Source organism: Leguminivora glycinivorella, chromosome Z, assembly GCF_023078275.1.
Source record: "Leguminivora glycinivorella isolate SPB_JAAS2020 chromosome Z, LegGlyc_1.1, whole genome shotgun sequence".
Taxonomy (NCBI): Eukaryota; Metazoa; Arthropoda; class Insecta; order Lepidoptera; family Tortricidae; genus Leguminivora; species Leguminivora glycinivorella.
Window position 1 is genome coordinate 1,044,395 of NC_062998.1, and position 17,603 is coordinate 1,061,997.

At 41.3% G+C, this 17,603-nt stretch overlaps 1 protein-coding gene across 1 annotated transcript in view; it reads right to left on the minus strand.

Annotated features, from left to right (window-relative positions):
- The window catches only part of LOC125241705 (nuclear pore complex protein Nup205), a 124,235-nt gene that overhangs the window by 75,181 nt on the left and 31,451 nt on the right, over positions 1-17,603 (minus strand). Inside the window, exons 13-16 of the mRNA XM_048150302.1 lie at positions 16,523-16,720; positions 11,543-11,660; positions 8,923-9,037; positions 594-748 (exon numbers count right to left, since the gene is read on the minus strand). Of these exons, the coding sequence (XP_048006259.1) occupies positions 594-748; positions 8,923-9,037; positions 11,543-11,660; positions 16,523-16,720 (586 nt within the window). The remainder of the gene's footprint in view (positions 1-593; positions 749-8,922; positions 9,038-11,542; positions 11,661-16,522; positions 16,721-17,603) is intronic.

Sequence of the window (17,603 nt, forward strand, 5' to 3'; positions counted from 1 at the left end):
CTTTATAAATGTTTATTTGCGGTTTTCAAGTCGTCGTAAAATATGGTACTATTTTTTTCAGTTAATTGGATAGTAATTAATAATATAAGATAGACTTTTAAAAAGGGTCAAGTAGCCTATTTGAGCATTTCTTTTTTTTTTGCCAATAATTTCGCTTTTATTTTTTTTAGGAAATTTTAGGTCAATTGTACTCAGAATCACGAGTACTTTCAATTTCACTGGGAGACAAAAAGTGTTCCAGAATGTTCATACATTTTTGTTACATTCCTCTTTTGTTACTCCATACAACATGTACGGAAAATGGTAACAAAATAAGAAAAAATCGTATGGGACAATTTTTTAACTACTAGGATTGAAAAGGCTAGTAATTCTGACTAGAAATAGCATGTTTTTTTGAAAAATATCACACTTCATAAAAGTGGCAAAAAAAAAAAGAAATGCTCATTCATGTTAAAATGTATGTGACGTGTAAACGTGCCCCTGTGGGGTATTTGCTGAATATTTTTTTTTAATAGTGTGGGAAGTTCCATGGACATCTGGTGATGTGTCTGTGAAATGTGGTTGATGGCAGTGGGCCACAGTGTCGGTGTCACCTCGTTCAGGTCGGCCTGCAGGCCGCGGCCGCCGGCGAGCAGCTGCGCGGCCTCCAGCGCCGCCCACACGCGCGCCGCCGCCGCGCCGCCCAGCGCGCCCAGCGCGTCGCACAGGGACGCCTTCAGCCGGATAGGGATCTGGCAGCACGTCAGACCTGACAATACAATAATAACCATTACATTTTGAAAAAATCCCCGACATATACAGCGCGTAAACGTAATAAGCGCGATAAATGAAACCAGGCATATAATTCAATATTGTTATCATTAATTAAGAGGTGTTTTTGAGTTACCCTTAATTTTCACCCCATAATGAATTTTTGAATTTTTTTCCAGCAGCAATGTACTGTAAAGGTGGTTGCGTTGATAATCAATGACAACTGTCAACGAGCGTTTAAATTTTAATTAAAAGTTATGTAATTACATTTTTTATGTCCTATACTCACCACCGTTAAAGAGGTTCGCCCGTATTAGGTTTACACCCTGTATTCCCATTACGAATTGAACGGAATAAACGTCGACAAACTGCTGTCACTGTCAAGGTAACACGTGCAGCTCGAGTCAGGGGTTCTCAAAATGAGGGCCGACAGGAAAATAAATAATTTTTAACCAGTTATTACACACTTAAAATCGTGAACCGATCGAACACGATGACTGTTATATTATGTTATGATCCCGTGACATGCGAGTCAAAATAAAAATCAGTCCAAAATTGTCGAACTTCTGTCATATCGTCTGATATAAACAATTATTAAATTTATAATCACCTTATTTAGGTGTCCGTGCCTTCGCTTGAACCACTAATGAGATTAACACCTTCATAACTCGGCCCTAATCGAGTGAATTCCTCGACTAGTAGCGCCATCTGGCGCGCCAGTCAAGTACTAGTGTCGCCCGGTTACCAGCGCTCGGCTGCTTTTTCCTCAGTACGCTTTTGTAACTCGGCCGAGCAACACGTTTACAAAAGCAAGTCTTAAAAAGTTCGAGAAATTTAAAACATCGAGAAGATTATGATTACTTCTAACTTCGTGATATTCCGCTCGGTGCCTTTGGCCCAGCGACGAGACGCAGTGACCTCCTGTAGGCACCGTCATAAGTACGCGGATAGATATGCCTCACTCACATGCATGGCGTCGTCCCGTGAGACGACAGACATCGTCCCGTGAGACGACAGACGTCGTCCTGTGAGACGACAGACGTCGTCCTGTGAGACGACAGACGTCGTCCCGTGAGACGAAAGATATCGTCCCGTTAGACGATAGAGGTTGTCCTGTGAGACGACAGACGTCGTCCTGTGAAACGACAGATGTCGTCCCGTGAGACAACAGACGTCGTCCCGTGAGACGAAAGACGTCGTCCCGTGAGACGACAGGCGTCGTCCCGTGAGACGACAGGCGTCGTCCCGTGAGACGACATGACGTCGTCCAGTGAGATGACATGGCGTAGTCCCGTGAGACGACAAGCGTCGTCCCGTTAGACGACATGGCGTCGTGCCGTGACACGACAGGCGTCGTCCAATGAGACGACATTGCATTGTCCCGCGAGACGACAGGGTTGTTCCTGTGTGGTGGCATGGAGATGATGAAGAAAATTGACAGCGATGGGACGCAGTGTAATCCTATGCACCGTCATAAAGAATATAAAGGACAAATGCTACGCTCACGTAAGACGAGACAGAGCGACGTCCCGTGAGACGACATAGGTTCGTCCCTTGAAAAGTCATAGCTTCGCCTCGTGAGGTGACAGGACACAAGAGATGTCTTGAAACGACAGATGAGGTCCCTTTAGATAACCTGGCCTATGAAAAGATAGGGCCCACGATCCAATAGGGCATCGCCTCGTGATATGACGAAGGAAATCATTCATTGTGCAGACATGATTCGTCATTAGAGACAACATGAGTAAAGTTGTGCTGTGCGATAAAGTACACTGTCATATAAATTGACAAGCGTCGCCCCGTAAAAGATTGAACTTTGCAGCGACTTGGAATTTGGATTTCGTTGCCCTATGCGATGATTTACGACATCCTGTGAGAACCCATTGGGTTATTACATGCTATGCACTAATTCACCTTTCGTGTCATGAGACGAGCGTTATGATCACGAGGCAAAATGTTGTATTTGTACTCGAATCTCAATGAGATTATGTCGCTTTAAGATCTACTTTGCGGTAATTAGATAGATAGATAGATAAAAACTTTATTGCATAAATATATCATGACAAAAAAAAAAAAAAAAAAAAAATTAAGAACTATAAGAATTAGCACAACTCTTAACTAAACATACTTTGTATAAGGTATTTCTAAACATATATACTTCGTAGAAGGTCTTTCGAATCAGAACCACAGCGTACGTGTTAACCTGAGACATACACAATTACACAGTTTAGTCATTGTCTTATTAGACAAAAATCATCACGTGATGGGTTCCCATAAGTGGGGTCGTTTTAGACAGGTAAAGTGAACGACATCGGCGTCGTCTCAATTGCCTAATTAGCTAATACATAATCAGCGTGGTCACCATAATGATGACGAATGTGTGATCCAATTACTGTAAAGCAACGCCGTTATTGCCAACCTAATTTGTCATGTCAACTTTTAGAATGCTCGTCATGATAGAGGTTTATTACAATATAGCAGGTTTGACGTTGTGAAAATCCACTTCCACATCTAAAAACGTGTGGGTGGAGCTTCGGTAGCAATTAACTAGCACTTTGTTGCCAGATACTAAGCGAATTAAGAAATATACATAATAGTGATGCTAAACAGAATGAAAAACCACTTAATATTACAAAGCCCTTCTTGCCCAATCAGAAAGGGAGAGGGGGCGGTGAAAATACCAATGGGAAAAAGAATATCCATTAATTTATGCTACTGTTTTACGCTATTCCTAGAGTGCAGATTCTTCTAAATGAATGATTAGAGCTCTAGTCTCATCAACTCACGGGCGTCAATAATTGACGCATGGTCTTGGGTCTTGATACGGACTTTAGAAATGCAGAAGAACCACTCAGGTACTTAGCAAATGTTGACTATTAGCTACAAAATAACTTACCGCAAAGGAAAATTCTTGTACTAGGCTCATTACTCTGTGAAACCTGGATATTAGTCTGTATTTCAGCAAACTTATAGCTGTCCGGCTGAAACGTCTAGTCGGACTAATGGCGGATAATGTTCCAGTATATGTTGTTCAGTATACCGAACTGACAAAAGTATCACTTCTGTAGCAATCGACCCAGTAGAGACTTCTGAACCAATTCATTTAGAAATAAAAAGCTACAGCTCGGAAAGTTTTCTAAGTACGATATATACATATATGTACTACAAATTGACCTCAAACTGCCGTTAATCGACCAAGGGTTAGAATACTCAATCATGCATTATTACTAACGTTAGCTAGACCAAGGTTACAGACAATCCTTGAAGAGGTTAATTACAAAGACAACAAACTCGTACCGGAAATCTGACTCCCAAATATATACGATATTTTGTGGATAGTTTGGCAGAATAACTTAAAGGATATGTTATTTAGCACAATAGAATTTTAGTATGCCTTGTTGCATTGTTACTCAGGACGGACTCTCGTCGTAAAAGGATTTGTCGGTTGTCCAGTTCGATGGCGTAATGTTACGAATCCTATGTTTCTATAAATAACTAACGAATTAGATTAAAGAGACGACCGAACAATATTCTCAAACTATTTACAGCGAAGAACTATGGCTTACATCTCTTGACCGAAGTAAATGAAGTTGGTCCTAAACTTAAACAACTACACAAAACAAAGCAAGAAACCGTGTAGGTAAATTGTATTCAAAGTGCTTATTTGTTGTATGAGTATGATATATCGAAAACACTTTAATCTCATTAAAACCAATAGGGCAATACATTTTCCGAGAGAAGCCGATTTTCACAATTTGCTAAGGCACTCTTATGGATAAAATGTTGAAAGGTAGTCACTGAATGTGGAGGCCTGTTTCTGAAATGATAAATTAAACGGAAATTGAAGGATGAATCTCTTTCGATTTTAGACCACATTTTCCTCTTACAAATAAAGAGGCGCTCGCATCCTAAAATTATCGCCCGCTACTGCGGTATTACTAACAGAAAGTTCCCGTTTATTTCATTTGACAAATGTTTTCTGAATAGGTTTCTGGGGCCTAGAGAGATTAACAGAAGTTGCATATTTACAATTAACTTTTGGAACTCCATTAGCGCGTTGTAGGATCGGTACACATTTCCGCAGTTGCTTACTAAGCGCCATTTATTAGAATTTTGCGGCGCGACTATTTGTCAGTAACAGAGGAGACGCCACAACTTATTCAAAAAACGGTCCGTAAGGCCAGAGGACGAGTCCCAGTCCCAATTGAATTTAGTGTAAGGAACTAGAAATATGATGTTTATAACATTACTGTGCATAAGACTTAATTTAGAAGACTTCGGACTCCTAATATACCTGACATACAAGAATTTGTTAGGACACTCATAAAAGGGAGCGCAGATTCTAGGCAAAATGGGTTTCTAGTGGTAACAGAAAACTTAAAAATATTGCCGTTTAAATAGATATTGATGAACTATATTTATCAGAAGTAAGGTCTTGAGACCTAAATAAAAAATAAAAGCTCAGCGCTTAAGGTACGCAGTAGGTACTTATAGCTACGATATTTTGACCTATTGGTCTCGAATGACAGGCAAGTGTAAATACCATTGTCATCGTCCGTGGCGCTACATGCTACAGCCGTGCGTACGTACGACTTTTAAGAAAATCCTAATTATATGCCATACGATAAATAAATAATTGTCATCTCGATATAATTGTAGAATCAGGTATTACCTTACATAACAGTTGCATCTTGTTTATGGGAAGTCCCGCTGCATATGGATTTTGGGAAATAAGCAAGAATACAGTTAATATTAACCCGTATGTTTATGTGTATACATCAGTTTATAAAGAACGTGAGACATTTATATTATTCGCACAAAAGAGCAATATAGAATATATTGCTTTGCAATTTGGTGATAAATTACGAAAGTGCTGAAAAGAAAACTATTTACTATCTTAAGCTGATGACTGAATTTTAATTATAAATGGGTAATCGTACATCATTAACCCTTATTTGAATAGTTATCTGTCGTCTTACATTCTTATTAGAATATCGAAATGGACTAAAGAGCCATAAGTCGTAATGTTTTAGAATTACTAGCTCACGAATCGTACAATTTTCCCTTTATAAATTCGGCTAGTCAGCACATAAGTCATAAAAATGATAAGCCTAAAAATATATGCATCACATATTCATAATTATTCAAACACAAATTAAATATCGAAAAAAGCATACTAGCTAGACATAGTAAAAGACTAAATAAAGTTGACGAGTACAGTGTAGAGAGGATTCCCGCATTAACATTCATGTATATTCATGGAAGTATCAAAGTCAATTAAATTAGAAATAATTGCCTTCATTTGATCTTCGCCTAAGTATGTGTGACTCATTAGATCATTGATTCGTTTCAATCGCTTGTATCCCAAAGATTTTTGCTCAGTTGACCCATTTTAATTTAATAGGAAAAATTTACATAGTTTCCGTTCTCGTAAAGACTTTGAGTAGGAGCTTACCTTTTATTATATGGATCCTTAGCTAATCATGGCCATGGTATTATCAATTCAGTCAGAAGCCGAAAATGTATTATCATCTTATTTGCAGTTTTGCTACCAGTCCAGCAGTAACGCATACATTATCGTAATGTGGGTATACATTACAAATTAACATATGATAGCGTGCAATTTCTCCCAACTCAAGCGTCCATTTCAATTGTTTTGGGCAAATGTATATTTCATATACAGAATTCATAACACATTATGCATTGGGAAATGTTGACATTTGGCAGTGGGCTATGTAAGACAATGTTTAAGCTATGTCAATATTGCTTATTACTCAGTATACTAACAATAATATGTGCATATTGAGAGATACATATAGGCGCATTACTTATGGTACAGTAATCAATTTACATGAAAAATAAAAATTTCAACATAATGTCATAATGCTCACGGCAGTGCTATGATATAATTGTGTATTATAGTTACATGATATAATTAAAGTTATCTTAAGCAGAAGAAGACTAGTATCTTGGTGAATTTATAAGACAAAAAACATGTATATGATCTTGTTCTGACTAAGGACTGTTGTAAGGGAAACGTGAGACAAATTTTGCCGACGTTGATGTAACACCCATTGATGAAGGGAAGCTCGTCAGAGTTTGGGTTGCTACAGATATTTTCTCACAAAAATGTTAATGAAATAACAGGTTTTATTTCCGTAAATATTGTAATACCGATCTATTAACTACTGGCTTCCTGTCGGTTTTATGTTATATATAAATTAAGTGATTCACCACCATCATAGAGTCATAATGGATAACTGTGCTGTGCTGTCAGTTTCAACTCATAAAACCTTAGTAGCTAAATTTTGAAACATCCCTTTGTATACCTTCTTATTTCTTATTATGACATTTCTGTATAAATAAAGTATATCAGTCACAGTACGCCCTAACCAGCGCCGGCAGAGGTTTAAACACGTCTCATTAGTGGTTCAAGCGAAGGCACGGACACCAAAATAGAACCGTTTTTCCCCCGAAGGGTAAAAAACGGATATTTAGGTTCCTGCCGAAGCTTGAACCACCCTTAAGGGCCTTGCCGGCTAAAGGTACTGAGGAAAAAGCAGCCGAGCGCTGGTAACCGGGCGACACTAGTACTTGACTGGCGCGCCAGATGGCGCTACTAGTCGAGGAATTCACTCGATTAGGGCCGAGTTATGAAGGTGTTAATCTCATTAGTGGTTCAAGCTTCGGCAGGAACCTAAATATCCGTTTTTTACCCTTCGGGGGAAAAACGGTTCTATTATGCACAGGCTAATTAAAACCGTCTACAAATACGATGTTGAAGACCATTTTAATTAGCCATTAAAATTCACTACCACCTAGTCTCGAAAGTTGCTGAGAAATAATGTTTAGCGACCTGCTATTTGGTCGCCAAGGTACATTTCCACAGTGATACCAGTGCAATAAATAAATTACCCCACAAATACTTTTTAATCTCAATAAATATACCAAAACCACAGATGTCATATATACCATAGATCAAGCAAACGTATCTACTTAGCGTGTCAAATGAACTCAGTGAAATCCACTGAGTTGTCCGTCTTTACTCGCAGCTTGCAGCTTTCGGGCGTCAATTTTTGTAAGTTGAAGTCAACCAAAACATAAAAAATGCCTCGTTACGTGATATTCAATTGCAACAACACAAAAATTATGAACAATCAAGAGCCTGAGACATATTTAAAATTACAGGCAAGAATCAACTTCAGTACAAAATTTGACACGCTCGGCCCCTATACAAATATATGAATTTGTTTCTTCTATCTAAATTAAGTTCTGTGACCAAAACGTTTTGTGTTGAAATTTATTTTCGTTTAAACAGAGTCATTATTTGTGTAATGGAATATGTAAAGATATTTAAAAAAAACTTGTAAAATATCGGCAATTTTAATACCTGGAATGGTGCAATTTTATTATAGCACCGGCCACACCTTTGTTTACAATAATTCCGGCTAATTCAAAATAGGAATATAGTCCATAGCCTATGGATCAGCTTTACTCAAAAAGCTTACAACTCCCAATACAACAACGCTTTTAGGATGTTGTTGGGGCTGCCGCGCTATTGCAGTGCTAGCGGTATGTTCGCGGAAGCGCGCACCGCCGGCTTCCACGCCATCATGCGCAAGCGTGCGGCGTCGCTGGCGCGGCGCGTGCGCGGCAGCGCCAACAGTCTCCTAGCCACGGTGGCTGACAGGGTAGATGGAGATGGGGCTTTCTGACAGTACTGGAGTAGCCCACATGCTCACATTAATGTGTCAAGTTAGTTAATAGCTATAAAATATAGAATATAAAATTGTCACTAACATAAGTTAAGAATAGCAGTAAGTTATAAATACAACATGGAAATGTATTTCTGAAAGAAATGATATTTAATTAATTAATTTATAGAGGACCAATTTTGATAAAACATGATTAACACTCCCGGCTAACACAGCTTTCAAACAAAAAAAAACTATATCTAAATCAGTTCATCCGTTCGGGAGCTACAATGCCACAGACAGACACACAGACACGTCAAACTTATAACACCCCATCATTTTTGCATAGGGGGTTAATAAACTAACCACAAAATTAAAATTTTGAAAAAACTACTTGACAAAATGTTTTTGAAATTTTACGAATTTTTTTAGTATAAAATCGCCAAAACGACCGTTATAATACAGTTAGTTTACTCACCGAACATAGTATTCGTAGCGTCCCACTGTAGCGTCTCACAGATGGCAGCACCCGCGGCGGCGTCCTCTCGAGCCACGGCTGCTATTAGCTTCAAAGCTGCTATCATTGCTTCAACCTGGCAAATTTATAAAATGGACTAAAATAAAAACAAAAAAAACATTCTGTATCTTACAATAAGCAATTTTAAATCGCCAACAATGTACAATAGGCTAGTATTATTTATTAGTATTTAAAATAAAATATTTTATGCACTGCACGAAATAAAGCATCACATAATTAAACGAAAAATATGGACAGTAGTTATGTTTAAACATAATTTTTATTTAATAAGTCAAAGATAAATATACAAAGTAAATGAATTGACCGTGACGTCACTCCTCAGTAGGTATTTCATAGTATTGTCCCAGATTTGTAAGAACTTTTTGACACATGACAGCGACCACAAAACGTAAACTGGAGCAACCTAAAGCCGCGTATCGACTGCGCGCGGCAAATCATCGAACATTGGCTCGCGCGGCGGCCGCGCAATATGGGGACGGGTCTGCCTCGCGCGGCAGCTTGAACATTGGCGCGCTCGAACGTGCCGCGCGGCGAACCAGTTCGTGTCGGTTTTTGGTGGCGCGGCAAAGGAGCGTCAGTGTGTTGTGCGTGCGCAATTGGGACGGACCTAAATGAATGTTTGGTCACGGATCGCCTGCCGCGCGCCGCTGCCGCGCTATATGAAAATGTTGAGCTTTAAATTGGCTCGCGCACCAAAACGCAGGTTTGGCGCGGTCGAACATGGCTCGCGCGGCAGCCGCCCGCAGTCGATACGCGGCTTAATGAAACTTTAAATAAAATCCTGTAATAATTTAAAAAAAATCAAGTACTTAAAAACAATATTTCGCTTACTTTAAACATAATATAACACATGTTACATTTTTGCGGATCTTCGTCAGTGAGTATTTTACGATATTAATTTATCACACAGGATTTACTTATTATGTCATTTATCATTCATTTTTATTTTTAAACTAGTGCTGTGGCAGAGTCTGTCATTTCGATTCAAATGACATTTCACTAAGTTGATAGAAATCGTATATTTGTTTAAGCACCTCCTTGTACATAGGGCCTAATCGATTCAAACAATTCGAAATTAATCGTTAGATTTGGCAAACGATACGTCTTAGCCACATCGCAACATACTTCAAAACAAATGTGTCAAAAATGTGAACTTACAAATGTGTCGCTTAACTTCAAACTTGGGTAAATCCATTCTGCTTTAAGGTAGAATATTTAAAAAAATGTAATATGATCTGAAAAATAATCAACCTTAAAGAAGAATGGGTTTACTCAAGTTTGAAGTTAAGCGACACAAATCTGGTACAATATTTAATTCCATATTAGCAAATCGTTTTCATAGTTCTTAAAAAGAAGCCTGTGTGGTGACGGGTTAAGAATTTCACCACCCCCTTTCTTCCCGTGGGTGTCGTAGAAGGCGACTATGGGATATGGGTTAAATTGTGGCGTAGGCGAGAGGCTGGCAACCTGTCACTGCAATGTCACAGTTTCGTTTTCTTTCAACCCCCTTATTTGCCAAGAGGGGCACTGAAGCTGTAGTAGTTTCATGTGTTCTGCCTACCCCTTTATGGGATACAGGCGTGATTGTATGTATGTATGTTAAAAAGAAGCTGATTTGACTAGTAGGAAACTAGCCTATTGTACCTGTAGATGCCACTTTCAATCTTGTAATTGTCAATAGCCGGGTCCACACAGAGCGAGGCTTGCCACGAGGCAATGTGCTCTCGCGGCAAATAGCACGTTTGCCTCGCGACGTCCGTCTGAGCCCTCGTAGCTCTGTGTGGACCCGGCTTTTGACTCCACAGAATTACATTTAAATAGAAGAAACAAGTTCATCTATTTGTATGGCGGCTGAGCGTGTCAGATTTTGTACTGAAGTTGTTACTTTTAAATATGTCTCGGGCCCTTGAGCGTTCATAATTTTTGAGTTGTTGGAATTTAATATCACGTAAGGCCTTTTTAATGTTTTTGTTGACATCAACTTACAAAAATTGACGCCCGAAAGCAGCAAGCTGCGATTAAATACGGACAACTCAGTGGATTTTACTGAGTTCATTTAACACGCTAAGTAGATACGGTTGCTTGATATATAATTGACTCTTTATTGTATTTCAGTGAAGATTTCACGATCGGTCTGGCGCAGTCGGTAGTGACCCTGCCTGCTACGCCGCGGTCCCGGGTTCGAATCCCGGTAAGGGCATTTATTTGTGTGATGACTGATGAGCACAGATATTTGTTCCTGAGTCATGGATGTTTTCTACGTATATAAGTATTTATATATTATATATATTGTTGTCTGAGTACCCACAACACAAGCCTTCTTGAGCTTACCGTGGGCCTCAGTCAATCTGTGTAAGAATGTCCTATAATATTTATTAATTAATTTATTTATTATTTCGAGATAAAGAAGAGAAGATTTCGTTTTCTTTCAACCCCTTATTTGCCAAGAGTGGCACTGAAACTCGAGTAGCTTCATGTGCTCTGCCTACCCTTTCATGGGATACAGGCGTGACTGTATGTATGTATGTCAAGATAAAAGGACTACAAAACCCCCACTTACTTCCTCCTGCCGGACGAGCATTTTCCCCGGGCGCGCGGCCGGCGTCACCACGGCCGAGCCGCCGAGCGACGCCGCGTGCATGGTCTCGGAGAACGGCGCCAGGTCCGTGCGGAGGTGGCTGCAACACACACCACGATAAGGGTACATGTGTCGCTTAACTGCAAACCTGCAGGGTTAGCACATGATTGCCGCGGCGACATACCCGCGAGATAGACTACCGGTCCTTATACAGTTACAATACAGTTAGAAGAAGACGTGTCATCTATCTCGCGGCCATCATGTGCTAGGCCTACTGAGTAAATCCATTCTGCTTTAAGGTTGAATATATAGAAAAATATAATATGATCTGAATGAATGAAAATATAAATAATCAAACCTTATAGCAGAATGGATTTACCCACTTTTGAAGTTAAGCGACACACATATTAGGCCGTTTTCACATTATCCGATCCGATATCGGATGTCGGAAGGATTCCAATGGAAAAAATCCAAGATGGCGCCTGTAATGTATGGGATATCGGTCCGACATCCGATATCGGATTGGATAATGTGAAAACGCACTTACGTCACAGATTTTTTTTTTAAACATTCAACGGTCAATTTCATGTTTTCCCTACTCAGAATCACGAGCCCTTTTGATCTAGGACAAAAATCCTCCTCCTTGCGTTATCCCGGCATTTGCCACGGCTCATGGGAGCCTGGGGTCCGCTTTGACAACTAATCCCGACATTTGGCGAAGGCACAAGTTTTCACAAAAGCGACTGCCATCTGACCTTTCAACCCGAAGGGTAAACTAGACCTTATTGAAATTAGTCCGATTTCCTCACGATGTTTTCCTTCACCGAAAAGCGACTGGCAAATATCAAATGACATTTCGCACATAAATTCCGAAAAATTGGTGCCAGCCGGGATTCGAACCGGCGACCTCCAGAACGAAAGTCGCACATACTTACCGCTAGGCACCAGGCAAAAATATAAGAGACCAAAAAATTTACCCAAAATGTTCTATTATTTTGCGTAATTGTTCGACTAATTAATCGATTAAAAAAAATATCGTCAAAATTAGTCGACGATTAAATTAATCGACCTAACATACGATTGAAATTGATTTAATTTGTTGACTGCAACACACACGACAATAAGGGCCAGTTGCATCGGGGCATTTTTTTGACGTGAAACGTTAGGTGAACGTCTTTAAAAACCCGTAGTAGAGTGACCGGACCGAAAACCAGGTGTAACGAAAAGTGTTATGGCGCGGCGGCTTATATCTCTGTAACTATAATACCCATATAAATAATTTTAATATGAGTGTGTAGAGGAAAGTAGCCATTACTCGGACATACATAATTTGCTGATACAGATGGCGCCACTTTTGCGGTATAAGCGTTCCATTCGGGCCAAAAATGACGTTTTTTGTATTGTTTGTTTAGCAAGTACTCACAAAAATTGTATTGTGCTGTATCATAAAATGGTATTGTTAGATAGATCTCGTGCTAAATTATCTAAATATTATAAAAGACGAACATATTTATTTATGACCAGCTGGAAGAATTCAATTATGTGGCATTTTTTACAAAAATTTGGTGCTTGTTCATATTTGAGGACATCGTATGTAAAAATTAAAGCATAAAACTGTCAAAAATTACTTAAAACACTAAGATTAACTAGTAAGGATTAAAATAAATATACATTATCCATAGTAAAACTTATTGATCTTATCAAATAATGCATTAGAAACTATGGCGGCGGCAACGGCTGGCAATGTACTGAAACTTGTTGGCAATCGTGACTCTTTCGATTCGTTTGAGGCAATCATATGCTAAAATTAAAGCATAAAACCGTCAAAAATGACTAAAAATACTAAGAATAACTAATAAGGATTACAATAAATATACATTTTCTATAGTAAAACATATTCATCTCCTCAAATATGCATTAGAATGTATGGCGCCGCCGTCGCATAAATAACATACCGAAGCAACCTTGTCTCTTCCGATTCGTTTAAGGCCATCGTATGCAAAAATTTAAGCATATAACCGTAAAAAGGTACTAAAAATACTAAGACTAACTAATAAGGATTAGAATAAATATACATTTTCTATAGTAAAACATATTCATCTCCTCAAATGCATTAGAATGAATGGCGCCGGCGGCTGCATATAACATACGATCAAGCGATAATGATTCATTGTAGTTAAAATTCAGTAAAGTACTATTTATAATAAGTATGTATATCGTCGCCTAGCACTAGTACCCATAGTAAAAGCTTTGCTTAGTTTGGGGCTAGGTTGATCTGTGTAAGGTGTCGTCCAATATTTATTTATATGTACAGTACTTTTTTGGTGGTGCGCAGGTCCCGAAGGCCCCACGGTCTTGTCTTTTGTATTTTGTTTACCTTTAGTGTTTTTACGCGAGGCCGCAGGCCGAGCTACAGATAGATAGTGCTCCCACGCAGAATACTTCTTACACACTTTTATAATTGTTCTGCGTGGGAGTTGGACCTCCGGCCCGCCGCTTCGCTTTTTAGACACTTTTATTATTGCTCTGTGTGGGAGCACTATCTGTCCGCAGCTCGGCCTGCGGCCTCGCGTACTTGGGAGCACCTCGGGGACGCTCCGGGCCTTCAGCCCTACGCGGAGCTCGGCCTTCGGCCGTCGCTGGGTTTCCAAGCTCAGCGTTGGGCCTCCGGCCCGCCGCTTCGCTTTTTAGACACTTTTATTATTGCTCTGTGTGGGAGCACTATCTGTCCGCAGCTCGGCCTGCGGCCTCGCGTACTTGGAAGCACCTCGGGGACGCTCGGGCCTTCGGCCCTACCCGGAGCTCGGCCTTCGGCCTTCGCTGGGTTTCCAAGCTCAGCGTTTTAGACACTTTTATTATTGCTCTGTGTGGGAGCACTATCTGTCCGCAGCTCGGCCTGCGGCCTCGCGTACTTGGGAGCACCTCGGGGACGCTCCGGGCCTTCGGCCCTACGCGGAGCTCGGCCTTCGGCCTTCACTGGGTTTCGAAGCTCAGCGTTGGGCCTCTGGCCCGCCGCTTCGCTTTTTAGACACTTTTATTATTGCTCTGTGTGGGAGCACTATCTGTCCGCAGCTCTGCCTGCGGCCTCGCGTACTTGGGACCGCCACGGGGACGCTCCGGGCCTTCGGCCCTACGCGGAGCTCGGCCTTCGGCCTTCGCTGGGTTTCGAAGCTCAGCGTTGGGCCTCCGGCCCGCCGCTTCGCTTTTTAGACACTTTTATTATTGCTCTGTGTGGGAGCACTATCTGTCCGCAGCTCGGCCTGCGGCCTCGCGTACTTGTGAGCGCCACGGGGATGCTCCGGGCCTTCGGCCCTACGCGGAGCTCGGCCTTCGGCCTTCGCTGGGTTTCCAAGCTCAGCGTTGGGCCTCCAGCCCGCCGCTTCGCTTTTTAGACACTTTTATTATTGCTCTGACACTTTTATTTAGACACTTTTATTTAGACACTTATTATTGTTATACCTGGGAGCACTGTCTGTCCGCAGCTCGGCCTGCGGCCTTCGCTAGTTAGTTACGTCCCCTCCTCAGTAGCGGTGGTCCACACAACGTTTCACGTTATCCATCGCGGCTGTGTCCCTGACGCAGCCTACCTTAATTTTTTTTCTATAAATGGGCTTAGTCTTGGCCACAGACTAGCCAAAGGTAGAGACATGGCCTACGGTGGAGTGAGCTCGCCCAGAAGATGCCTGTCCACCCTGGATTTGAAAGGAAGATTTCCGCGAGAAGAGTCACCAAAAATATTTTTCTAAGTAGGAAAAAAAATAACTTTACCTATTTTAGAAAAAACATCCCCTCGCAACGCTTGTAGTTTAATGTTGGAATCTTTCGCTGCTAGGGTATCAATGTTGGCACGTGCGGTTAAACAACAACTTTGCCCCCTTGTAAAACAAATAACTATAGGCGAAGACGACTAAAAAAAACTAATTAGTCCGTCAGTTAGATTATCAAAGAATTTTAGACACGTATTTTTTCTTTTTTCTCGTAAAGGAAATTGACGACGATACAGTGCGCTGAAGTTTCGCGTGACGTCACGCCTCGGTACATTTTTTACTTAGAAGTGACGTCACAAGCCCCCACTCCGGAACTTTGATGCTCTATATCTTTGTATTTTTTCCATAATCAGAAAAATGTGTTTAATATTTTTGGACGATCTATCTGACGGACTAAACAGAATGCCATTTTTTAACCGAACTTCAAAAAAGGAGTAAGTACTGCGTATGGCCAGCCTTGGGTGGGGCAAACAGGCAATAGCAAGGCGAGGAACAGGGCTGGTACCGACTACAAAAATAAGAGATTTGTTTATAATTTGAATGTTTAGATTATTGCAATCCAATAAGAAATCTGAATCCAAAGGTTTATTATTTTTTGCGTTTTAGTTTCTCCGCTGTTTTGTAACGCGCTTATTTTTGAAGGCGGTTATATTTTTTTTTATTTTTTCTACTCCCGTGTTGTTATTTGTCATTTACCGTGTCGTGCATAGATTGTTAAAACCCTAGATAAAAGATGCCCGCCCCCGGCCGGCGCCCCGCGTACCTACGCATACGATATAAGCTCTTACAGCATTGTTAGGTAGCCGTTAAGGGATATAGCGGGCCGCGGGGCGCCGGCCGGGGGCGGGCGGCGGCGCGGGGGAGTGCGAGCGACAGGGTGAGTGCAGAAACATTGCAGAGGACAAGTCAAAATACTTGTAGGAAACAGTGCGAATTTCACGAAAGTTATTCTAGAAAACTATTCAAAAGTATGTGCATGGTCGTAGAAAAAGTATTGTATGCAACGGTGTTTAACTGAGTCAAAAAATACTCGTGGCGTCTTAATAACAATTTTCGGCTTCGCCTCAAATTGTTACCCACGCCACTCGTCTTTTTTGACCTCCTTTAAACGCCTGTTGCATAAAATACTATTATGTAGTCGTCATCCCTATCACTTCAAGGACAGGCAAGTTAGGGAACTTGCGCCTAAACTCACCAGTGGTATCTCCTGAGGGCTGAGAGGAGATGGTGTGCGGACAGCGCGTCGCGGCGGGACAGCAGCGCCCACGTGTGCCGGGGCACGGCCAGCGACGCCAGCGCGCGCAGGTAGCCGGGGAGCAGCGCCGGGCACACCAGCTCCCCGGAGAGCCGGACGAACTTGTACAGGGTGGTGGCGCGCCCGCCCAAGGCAGACCTGTACAATAGTGTTGAGTTCCTCACTCGTGAGGCACCTCATTTGTACCACTCGTATTGTTAATTTGTAGCAGTACTTCACACAGCAAAAATGTATTGCATCACACTTCAACTCACCGCACCTCATTTTACACCTCACAGTCGCAACACAAACACCTCACGCCTCACAAAGCATTCACGTACTTCAAATGTCACAAAAACGTCAAAACTCACCATCCACACGCGCGCCTCGCGGCCCTCAAATACTCGCTCGCAACAGTAGCAACACAAACACCTCATTCCTCACAGATCATGCACATACTTCAAATGTCACAAAACGTCAAAAACTCATCATCCACTCGCGCGCCTCGCGGCAGACGCGGCCCTCAAACTCCGTCGCGAGAGTCGACACCTCAAACGAAGTGATCAACCACACGTTCAGTTACCGAACTACAGACCTTATGGCCGGGACAAAAGGTCCACCGATAAAATAAAATGTATCGTTTGACTCGTTTGTACCGGAAATCGCTTTGTACCGGAAAGACAGAAGAGGCACTGTGACAACAACACTTCAAAAATCCTTTCAAAGTGAAACAGATAGTTACGTTTACCATAAGAGGGAGTGAGACAGACACACGCGGGCTTCAAATTTGCCTCACCAAAAATACGTTACACATGACTCGAAAGAAAACAATCTTATGCGCCGCAAATTTTCATACATTTTACGCCTTTTTGATCCCAGGATAGTTAACTTGCTCGCAAAAATCGCGCGAAAAATCAGACGATTTCGCGTGAACCACATCTTTTGTCTCTGTCGCATTTGTGAAGTCATGAATAAATGCAGCTGAGATGCAAAATGTTGTTTTTCGCGGCAGGTCTTCATTTTTGAATTTTTTGATAGCTAT